General features: G+C 26.7%; 1 protein-coding gene across 2 annotated transcripts in view; it reads right to left on the bottom strand.

The window, feature by feature from the left end:
• LOC107457129 (ras-responsive element-binding protein 1) overlaps positions 1-10,996 on the bottom strand; it is a 78,040-nt gene extending 67,044 nt beyond the window's left edge. Inside the window, exon 1 of one of the 2 annotated variants that reach the window (XM_043053871.2) lies at positions 10,784-10,996. In XM_043053871.2, the coding sequence (XP_042909805.1) occupies positions 10,784-10,826 (43 nt within the window). In that variant the 5' untranslated portion in view covers positions 10,827-10,996. The remainder of the gene's footprint in view (positions 1-10,783) is intronic. The other variant, XM_016075206.3, reaches the window with a different exon arrangement.
• Positions 10,997-12,247: the final 1,251 nt, after the last annotated feature.

Here is a 12,247-nt window from a genome sequence, read left to right as displayed (position 1 = left end):
TTTTACTCCTAAAATATCACTACTATTTTGATCAATAAAAAAATATATCACAACTATGATAATATGTATAATTAACTATGTTTTAGTTGAATTTATGAACTGTTACAATTGACCCCGTAAGTGGGGACAATTGTAACAAGTGCACGACTGCCAAAAATTGTTAATAACTGATATAATAACATTTAAAATAAGGTTTTTTTTTCTAGTAGAGGATAGTCTACTTTACTCGTCTGTCAATTAATACTAATAATATATTGGATTTTTTGTTAGTTAAAAATAGTTAAGTAAAAAATGTTACAATTGACCCCACTCTCCCCTACTATTCTTAAATTCAGACTTAAAAACTTAAAGACAGATTATTTCTTATGGAGCTTTGAACAACTCAAAATAGTTCAAGATCAATTAATTATAAAGAAAACTTTTTAAAGTAATGCTGTATTAAAAAAAAAAAAAGATTAATCGATATGAATTAGCTAATATTCCCTCATAACAAAATTTAATTAAAATTCGTAATTGAGTTCAAGAATTACTGCATTGTTAATTCGAATCAATCATTTTTATAATTCAAATGAAAGAGATGAATTAATTTGTGTAACCTAACAAAATTCAAATCTACTAAATTTGTTACTGCTGCTAAATATAAATAAACGTGTGATTTCGCATGGCGTCATTTATCTCCATGAAAATTTGATAATTTAAAATTGTTAAATAAGTTTCATTTTAATAAAATTCCAAAAGAAAATGAATGAATGAAAACAAAATAAATTCTAGAAAAATATTAAAATTTCAAACAATTATAAGTTTCTTAAAAAATGAGCTCCACGTGTAAAGATATATGTCTGTGTTATGCACATTATTAGTTTTTTGAGTTCAAACTATCAAACTCTGCGGTAACGTTATTTAAAATAAAACTATCGGATCAAAAATTCGAATCTTTAAAAAATCTATTTTATTTATTTATTTATTTTTAAAAATTCTCCTTTGTGTTCGTAGAAAATAGTATGTTCAGATCAGAACACAAACAAAAATCAAAAATATCAGGAGAAAAAGACATGACAAATAAGGACAATATATATATTTTTTTATCAGGAAAGTCAGGCACACACAAACATGTAATACAGCTGACATAAATACATATAATTATTATATTTTAAATATAAAGTCACTAACATATTCTTACATTAATACCAACCCTAAATTATTATTATTTGAGACACGCTATATTCGCTGAAAAGGCTAAGAATTTACTAAAGAAACCTATCAATTTTAGGAAGGCGGTTCCGGTTCTAATCTGCATAGTTGTAAATTATGAGGAACTGGTATTTTACAAATTTTTTTCTTTACACGAAATTACTTTTTTCCCCTCTTCACACTAATTAAAAGAGAAATTACAGACAACTTTACTTTAATAAAATACCGTCATGTGGGGCTACTTTGTGCAAATTCAAATTTAGCACTTTTCAAGTGCTGCCATTCAGTATTATGTTTTTTCACGTTAAAAATGTGTGGAATTTGAAGATAGAAGTCTCCTCTATCACTACAAACATTTTTTCGAATTTTAAAACAATCTCAAAGTGTGTTTTGTTTATCCAATGTCAACAACTTTCCGAGAACGTCGGACGTCGAAAAGTGTGCGTGGAAACTTTAGCTGTGTAATGCAAACTCGTTGATAAAACAATTGTCGTAAGTAAAAAATTTTTTATTTATATATTAATAAACAATTATATCATGCAAGCGTTAAAAAATTTTGAAAATTAATAACAAATAAACGGAAAATGAAAAAAAAATGCACTGTGGGGTTATTTTGTAAAGTTTCATTCGTTTTTTTTTTTCCCGACAGAAAAATGGTCAGACGTTATAAAAAAAATACCTGGAACGAGAAACTACCGTGATTACACTTTAGAAAAGCTGCAACAATGTTTGCAAGCAGTTGCTGGTGGTATGTCGATTGCAGAAGCTTCTCGGAAGTACAAAATCCACAGAAATACTATCTCTAATAAAATTNTATATTAATAAGCAATTATATCATGTTAGCGTTAAAAAATTTTGAAAATAATAGCAAATAAACGGAAAATGAAAAGAAAAAAAAATGCACTGTGGGGGCTATTTTGTACTAAGTTTCATTCGTTTTTTTTGGACCCTAGTTAAAAGAATGANTTTTTTTTTTTTTTTTTTTTCAGACAGAAAAATGGTCAGACGTTATTCAGGCGATTTTGACAAAAACTGAAGAGCAAGTTCCGTCATGATCATTCAAGCATGTCATGTTCAAATTTATCAATATTATAAATGTTAATGAATATGTAATAATTAAGTATTATTTTTGAAATTTCATCTATTTCAATGTTCAAAAAAATATATGGTTTCCTTTTGTTTAAACTCAAATGTTTTAAAATAAACATTCTTATTAAGAAAAAATTCTTTATAAAAAATTGTTTTTGTAACGCTGAAAATAATTTTCAAACTAATATCGTTATATATCTTGATGTTTTTGTTATTAAAAATATCAACAATCAACTTTTTTAACAATTTTATATCAATATTTTACTAAAAACATGATTATTAAACTGAATTCCTATCGCTGCACAAAGTAGCCCCACATTGGGGCTACTTTGTGCAAGGTATGTTTTGACTTATTATTTGTAAATATTACATACAAATAATGCCAATATTGAACAAATTCACTCGTCTGAGTCCAGTTATGAATATAATATCGATAAATTTTACTAAAGTTTGAATTAATATAGTTTTCTTACGTGTCAAAGTGCAAAAACTGCAAAATCCTGCACAAAGTAGCCCCCACATGACGGTACTAAAGAAACTCAACTTGAGAAAATTATGGAAAAACTAAAAAATCCACAAATTCCCTGAGGAAAGTAAACTCTCTCTGTTCAATAGTTACTTTTATAATTTGCTAATGGTTTTTCAGACTACAAGGTTTAAATCAAATAATTAAAACACCACTCATTTAAATCATAATTTAAACAACGTAGTTTTTTTATTTTTTATTATTATTATTAATCTTAAACTTAAAACATTCAGAACTGAAATAATTTGCCAAACTTTAACTTTCACAGGAACTTTAACTTTAACCAGGAATGTTGATGACAATTGCTTTCTTTGCACCTTCAGTCATTTATTCCTTTAGATTTCTTTAGTTTCATAATCAAGTGGTAAACCATCATTTGTAAATCTCTCATTTGTATTAAGTATATTACCTTAAATACAGTAATTAGCTATTTTATTACTTAGATAAGTATTAAATGCTTAAATGATATGAATAGACATTCAACAATTCAATTTATAAAAATCAATTTAAAAAAAAAAAAAACACTTTTGGTTAATTTTCTGATTAGTAGTTAATGTTATAGGTAGGGCAATAGATTCAGAGTGAAATATAGGTAGAATGGAGTTACATTTATAGAATATATTTAAAGCAATAAATACCCAAATTAACAATTTTATTAAGATGATTATATTATAATAATTCTGCAAATTTATAATCTATAACGAGACAAAATAATTCTTAAATAAATGTTGGAAATGTAGCAAAATTTTATTATGCTACTAAGATCCAAGATAAAAATTAATAAAATAACCATAGTTTTTAAAAATTTTATGTGAAAGAGTATAGCAAAACCGAATTTTATAAAAAGAATCATTATAATATTATTATCAAATTTTATTAATACTGCTTGATTGTAAATCATACTTTAAATATGCACACTATTAAAAATACATTGAATGTTGAATTTACAATTACAAATAGCATATTAATAAAATAAAATACTATTAAGAATAAATATACAAACTGACTCTTAGATAATATATTAATAGATCATTCTGAATAATACTAAAATTACCAATTTGAAAAGTTATACCATCCTTGATTTAAAATATACCTTGATATATTAAAAAAAAAAAAATTATAGGAGATGAGGTAGTGCCAGGTGTACCGTTTTATGTTACATTTTTTAGCAGCGCATTAACTATATAACATGAAAATTTGAAATTATAAGACAGTGTAGAAAAATCAGGGGTAGCCAAGATGGTCTCGGCTAAAAAAAGTAACAAATAACAATAATTCAGTGGGGGGTTTCTTAGATTGGGCACATTTGAAATATCCTATCATCCCAAGTAGGTTTTCACATTTTATTATTTCCAACAAAATTTCTTCACAATTAACAAATCAAATTGTTCTTAAAAATTATTAACCTATTGTTTTATAAATTTAACTAGGTAAGTTTTTATATAAAAATTATATGAAATAAAACAAATTCCAGTCATCTTTAGTCATATTCCAATAAAAAGAGACTTTCTGATATTAAAATTTTTTAGCTTAATGAAATTGTAATGACACTTGGGATAAAATTTCTATTTTACATTTTTGCGAGTACCAAAAATGTATTTTATTTAATATTTGTGCATCTTGTTTTTGTCATCTCATACTTTATTTGATAAGAATTTTGTTAATTACAACAAAAAAATTGAATTACATATAGAACATAGAATTATTTATTAATGTTATGTGACTGCAAATTTAAGATATTGGTTGCTCATTCCCGCATAATTATTAATTAAATTATAGTCAATGTAGAATATACTCTTTTAAAACAGACTTAGTCTCTGGCAAAATTGAATCTTTCTCTAAAAAAAACATATAAAACCCATTTATCACAGGAATAATTGAGTTTTGTCATGAAAAAATAAATAAAATTAAAAAAAAAAAAAAAAAAAAAACAATCTAAACTTTCATGCGAGAGCTCCTCTTCCTTTAGGGTAAAAATTGATTTCTTGCTAATTAAATTTCTTCNTAAAAAAAAAAACATATAAAACCCATTTATCCCGGAATAATTGAGTTTTGTCATGAAAAAATAAATAAAATTTTTAAAAAAAAACACACCAACGCTGGCTGGGTCTTTTTCTTTAAGTTTTGAATATTTGCAAAATCTCATGAAAATATACAAAAAGTACAATGGAATAAAAAACAATTTTAAAAGTAATATTAGTACAAAAATTGACAACAAACTTAAAAATAACATGCGTACTGATCTGCAGATGCATATTAAGATGCAACTAACAATCAATCCACATGATCAGTAGTTGGACTGTGAAACTGCAAACTGAAATGCAACCTACTGATGAGGTTTTTCTAAAAAAATTCCAATTTGTTCAAGAGTTATGGCAATTGCGTTGTTTCTTAATGATTTTTTTCACTTTTTCAGCTTTAAATAATAATTATTTATCTATTGTTATAGAATATTTATTTATCTATCCTGAGACCTTTATTTTATATCTAAAGTAACAAATTTAATGAATACATAAAATTTTTAAAATAAGAGATATTAGATGTTGTCAAATACGTATCCTAACACTATCAAAAATTTTCTAAATTTGAATTCTTTTGTACTGATTATTAATATTGATGATTGTTTGAACTTTTTCCAGGGAATTCAGGGTGCTATGCCATCCATCAACAGCATTTACTCACAAAGCATTCCCTTCTTAATTCTGTATCAAATTAGTTCAAAAGATTCAGGGTCGGCCCGATCTCTCCGGCTACACCCCATTTTGTAAAAACTCTTCCACGAGTAATCGCATAAAACTGTCTTCCAATCATGTATTCATTAGCACTATAATTCTAAAACTAAATTACGTTTCCACCTATTTAGTAGGTAGGTACTTTATTTACGTCACACAAGAGCTGCACAATTGGCTACTGCCGACGGTCTGGGAAACATTCCTAAGGATTATCTGAAGACATGCCATTGAAAGTTTGATCCTCTGCAGAGGGAATGGCTCCACTGCTTTGGAAGCCTGACGATCTGCGTGAAGTCAAGCACTTTATGGTAGAATAGTTCAACGAGGACGGATACCGAGCACCCAGGGTCCCTACTTAGGTTAAACAAAGTGGTCACCCACCCGCTTACTGACAGCAGCCAGTGATGTTTGACTTCAGTGTTCTACTGGTAACAGCATATTTACGATCAGTCTACTTCGGAACTCCACCTATTTGAAATGTAGCAACCCAGCAGGGAATGAACCCTAATGTAGTAACTAATTTGGGACAGAGGGAGTAGTAATTAATAAATAAAATGATCTTCCGTTTTTTTTTAAGTAAAAAATATTTAAACTTTTAAGGAAAAAAAAATCAAAGATAAAGGAGAGGTCACTAAAGCAAGAAAGAGGAGCAGGCAGGAGACTAAGTTGTAGAAAAAAATTGTTAAACCATTTTAACACTAAAAGTTATACAATGCGCACAATATAAATAACCTAAATCTTGAGATAAAATTATAAAACAAGTAACAAAGGAGAGCATTATCAGGGGTCTGTCCAGACATTTTGTGAAAGGTCCTGTTTTCGTAAAATTGTGAAAAAATTATTCTTAATTTGTGAATAAAAAATAAACGTAAAGTTACATTCTTTCAACCAGGGTCCTGTTTTTGTGATTTTGTGCAAATAGAGCCCTGTTATTGCAAAAAAAATTTTCACTGAGTTTTTAAATTGTAAATAGATACAAGATTATACTGAACACTGTAAAATTATATTTTTAAAAAATCAGCCAGTTTTCCATACTCAGAAGGAAGCTAATTAATTTTAATACTTATGCTTTACACTTAGGACCAATTACCACAATTTGCATCAATAGTTTGGAAAAGTTTTATGGCCTCACAGGACATATTTAAGTACCTTTATCTGTCATATACTTAATTTTTTAAAAATATTATTGTCCCTATTTATTTATATAATAAATTTAAAAAAATGCAAACAGTAATTAAATAAAGAGATATACTCGCTCATTACACATAAAAAGTGCTCAATTGCAACATAATATTCCTGAAACTTAATATAATTATAAAATTATATTAAGTATATTATAAAATTATATTAAGTATATTATATATTATATTAAGTATATTATAATTATATTATGTAAACACAGTATAAAGATAGCAAATAGTAGAATTTTTTTTCTTTAAAAAATGTTATTCTATAATTACTTTGTATTCCTTATGATAGAATCACCACATTATATAAACGTGTGAAAAATCTTCTTTTACAAAAAATAAATAAATAAATTAGTTGATTCTTATCTGAATTTATTAAAAATATCAAGCATTTAAATCTTGACTAGATTTATTTATTTAAATCTTTACTAGATTACACAAGTCCTACAGAAAGGAACATAAATTAGTACAAAACATTTAAAAAAAATATCTCATTAGTTTCACACACCCTGGCAGAATCACAGTGACATTGTCGCAAAATGTTACAGAGTTCTTGCAGAAAGATTTTTCTTTTGAAAAGTAAAAGAGTTTCTTTTTTTTTACAGAAATTTACACGTAATATTTGAATTAATATTTTTTTTACAGAAATTTACATGTAATATTTGAATCCTGCATTTAAAGAATCATTTTTCGAGGGGTCCAATTTGCACCGATAGTAGCATAAATCAATGTAATGTTTTCATTATACTTTCGGCAGTTATTGATATTGATTTCCACATGGTTTTTAAACATCCGGACATACTTCAAACAATATGGAAAAATTCGAATCCTGCATTTGAGTATCTATTTTTTAAGGCAATAATTCCATCAAATTTTGATTTTCGGAAATTATTGATTTCTCCATAGTTTTTAAATCCGATATTTTTTATTACATCGATCTAATCTCGAAAAGAAACACATGTTTTGCAGAGTCTGATTTACGTGATTTCGTCATAGATATTTTTTTTGGCAATTACTACTACAGATTTCATTGATATTTAATTTTAAAAAAAATATTGATGATTATTTATAAAATGTGAAGAAGTAAATAATCTTTTTCGCTTTCCCCCAACAAAATGCGAGAATATCTCCCATAATATTAGAAAAAAAATTATTACATGTTCAATTAAGAAAATTATAGGTTGTCTTTTTTGTAAACACAGCATATTTATTATTTTAAATTAGTAACATATATGTTTGTCAGTATTAAAAGTATCTTGCAGAAAGATATTAGTGTTAGAGAGTGTAGTTGCAGATAGCTCAAAAAAAATTCTGCCACATAGGTTTCACATTATCTAACATTAAAGCTTTAAAATAAGCCTTCCTAAATTACAATAAAGAAACAAAACATGGCATATTACAATACCTAGTTGGAGGAACATTTTAAACTAGGGCATTTAGGACAGACCCCGTGAAAAGGCTGTGGCAGAATTTAGACTTGCGGTGGGTCATGACTGTCTTGCACACACTATTTTTACGAGTTCGAATTGCACACTCTGTAGGAAATTCTAAGCAATGGATAGGAAGCATTTGATGGGATGATCGGCTATACACAGAGATTTCGAAGTGAACAGATATTAGAGTGCTAGGCTTCTGCTAATGAGTCATTGACTTTTTTCTCTTATCTATGTTCATTTGCATATTCTTCTTAAGATTTTGTCAATTTCTGCCATTGGAAATAAAAAAAAATTTTTTAAAAAAACAATACAACCCACGTTGACCTGGTGGAAAACAGCAATTTTTTAACCAAATGAAGTCTGATTCTTTATAGGATATTTGAAAGATTTACAATACCAGTCTTACCCTAAACTTTATCTTTTTATAAGATGTGCATCTTTCAGTTTAGTCAGAAACGTGCTTATGGTTTTAGCAGCTTTGAACGAAACAATAAAGAATTTTCTCATGGTTAGTAAAAATCATGTTTCGTTTCACAAAGTATATATTAAACATAGATTGTTGTTTTTCTTCAAAATTTCAGACAATTTTTTTTATAATTTTTTTCACGTTTAATAATCTGACAACATGTATAAATAACACTTGATATTATTTATCAATAATACTGCAACTAAAATTCTTAATACTGCTAATAATAAATAGGTTAATATTACTATTTAATTATTGAATAAAGTCAGTTATTATTTTTTATTATCAAACTAAAAACATTAATAAATTGCAACGACAGAGAACTAACTTGTCAAACAAAAAGTAAATTAATTTAGATCAGAAAACATTTTTAAAAATAAGTTATTCTTGGCAGAAGTCTTTATTTACAAGTAGATATTCAATAATTTTTAAATTTACTTGTACTGAAATTAATATATATACATTCAAATGGGTATAATTGTAATATATTTAGTGATAATAAAACAGCAAATTATGTTACATACCACAATGGGCACATTGAAATAAGAAAATGATATGCAATGTATAAAAAAAAATTTATTCTTATCTACATTTCAGCTCCTTAAAATAAAAAAAAGATAGATTTCGTTTCTTAATTTATTAATCTTATTCTTGATTCTAAGCAGGGCTGGATTACTCATTAGGCCATGACCTGGCCCTTAAAAAAAAAAAAATTGAAAATTAATTTTAAAAAATTAAGAAAAACAATGATTTTTTTAAAAAAAAATAAATAAATATCAAATATATATTAATAAAATACAATAATTTTTTTAGTTCTAATTTAACAAAATAAAGTAAAATTTAATTTATTATTATTTATTTTAAATATGCTTTCTTAAATGAAAAGATGTATAAATACTTTTATATTTGAATAAATAAAAAATATATGAGAAAAATATTTAATCTAGGGACCCTTAATTCGGCCCTGATTCTAAGAATAAAACATTTATTATCAATGAGATTTGATATCAATGGTTTATTATCAAAGCCTTAAGTAAATGGAGTATTGTATAAATAATACTTTTTTAGATAAAATTGTGATTTAAAAAATCAACGATTTTTTTAACTAGATTTTTAAAACATTCCAACCCTGCTCTTTGTTCTTCTTGACATTTTCCGCAGCAGTTCTTAGGAAATGTCCCCTACACACTCTCAAATCGGCAACAGTTGAAATTTTTAAAACAATTAATTTCCAAGACATAAAAGTTGACAAAAAGTTGCATATTTTATTTTAAAAATTACACTTCTTATATAAAGGAGCAGTAACTGAAATGAAATACCGATTTGGAATTATAAAAATAATAACCCGCATGAATTATTTATCTTAAGGAATAGTAAAAATATATTGAAGATCCTGAATTTAGAATTCAGTAAGCATTAAAATGTTATTTGAGTTTGTTTGTATTCAATTACTCCAATTCTTTTGAAAAGCAAAACAAATTCTCTTATCCGCACTTAAATGATTTAAATAAAAGTTTCAAAATTCTATTAAAATACTTTGATTAAAATTGTTAAAATCCTCTAAAAATTTCTCATTTATTTTGTAATTTTATGCGATGTTTAACTAACATAATATTTCTTAACTTTACGAAGGAAAGACACTAGTGAAGATAGAGTACCGTTAAAATTGTGTTCAAAACAAATACTTCAAAACATTAAACTCCCTTAACAAGATGACAACCGATATTTTAGAGTCGTACATATTTTTCCAGCTGTCTTCCATCAATCGTAAGACTACCTACTTAATTACAATATCCGTTTCCTGAATGAGATTCAAAATCACCACCCACTTAAGTCAAAACATAGGAAATATATAAAACAAGCAGTAATCTCAAATAAAAAAGTATGGTAACTAAACGTGTAGAACAATTCAAACGACAATGTAGATCAAAAGAAGCTTCGGAAAAAGTATATAAATGAAAATGCAGCTTTTATCTCAACTGGTCTCGCATCAATAGATCGCGTACCAGGTTTCGCAACACTTGTTTGGAAGAGAAGATAAAAGATTAAACAGAGAATAGTTCGACTTTTATAAACAGTAAGAGTAAACAGGATGATTGATAAATGTGGATTTTGCCGTACAGATTATCTTCTTAAAAATGTATTAATATTCTTACCTTTTCCCTTTGACTTCGTATATCTTCTCTTTTTCCGCGACATGATGCCTACCTTACATTCCTTCCTTCTTTTCCTTGAGAGAAGGGATGGTGTTCACAGATAGGGAAGATCAGCGCAAGCGCAATCCCGGGAAGAGATCATCAAACAGGTGGCGCAGGTTGTCCTGATTGTTGCCAGGTTTAAGTTCCACAAAGTTTAAAAATAACTATTCAATTAAAGAGCTAAATTAAAAGAAGATATGAACGAAACTAGCGCTGGAAATTTAGAGGAACTCCTTTCAAATAAAAATTGTGAATAAAATATTCACAGCAATCGAGAAAGATTAAAAGTTTTGTTGATATTCTTAAAGAGTTTGCGCAGAAAAGAATGTGTAGGTAGTGGCGACATCTACAATTTAACATTGAAACGAATTTTTTACGTTTAATTTCCAAATGTGAAACTAATTACTTCCTTTCCTTTTCTTGATTTTATATTTAAAAGCGAGGTTTAAATGCACATCAGATTTTAATTTTATCTTTTCGAACAAATTTAAAATCTATAAAATTAATAATTTTACCTTCCTATAGGTAATGTAGCCCAGGGTCTGCGTGACTAAGACTGCTGAGCACCACTAAAATTTTTTAAGACAACCAAAAATAAATGATTTGCAAGATCATTAAGGCTTAGTAAATAATAAAATTGGAAAAATTCATAACATTTAACTTAAAGCATAATTATTATTCAGAATTTGCAACAAAAATTAATTTTGATTATTATTTGATTTTGAAAATAATAATTCTAATTTAATATTTTTGATACTATTATTACAATTTATTACTTCCCTTACCCTTTTAATGTTACAGATTTTTAATATTTCACAGTTGTTATTGCAATGCAGAGCCGGATTGCCCATTATATTAGACTAGGCCATGGCTTGGGGCCCCCTTGAAATTTATTTTTTTAAAATAAATTTTAAAAAATTAAGAAAAACAATGATTTTTAAAAAAAAAAGTCAATTTTAATTATATACGTTATAATTAATTTTTAGTTCTAATTTAACAAAATAAAGTAAAATTTAATTTATTATTATCTATTTTTATTTTAAATTTGCTTTCTTAAATGAAAAGATATATAAATATTTTCATATTGGAATAAATAAAAAATATACGAGGAAAAAGAATTTAATCTAAGGGCCTCAAAAATTCGAATGGCCTAGGGCCCCACGTACGCTTAATCCGGCACTAGGACTGGGCGATATAAGAAATTTTACATCGTGATGCATGGTCAGTTTTGCATCGCGATATAGCGATGTATCGCGATATAGTATTTTTGAAATTCATTTAATTGTAAGGTGCAGAAAGTCGGATTTCTATCAAAACTTCATACTCAGATTGATTTAAATCAATTTATGAATTTGATGTATATGTTTTGCTTAAGAAAGATATTAATGTTATATTTTCTAAAAATGATCGCGCAAATAACGA

Source organism: Parasteatoda tepidariorum, chromosome 10 (assembly GCF_043381705.1).
Source record: "Parasteatoda tepidariorum isolate YZ-2023 chromosome 10, CAS_Ptep_4.0, whole genome shotgun sequence".
NCBI classification, from domain to species: Eukaryota; Metazoa; Arthropoda; class Arachnida; order Araneae; family Theridiidae; genus Parasteatoda; species Parasteatoda tepidariorum.
The sequence above is the reverse complement of the archived record's forward strand: the minus strand, read 5'-3'. Positions and strand labels throughout refer to the sequence as shown.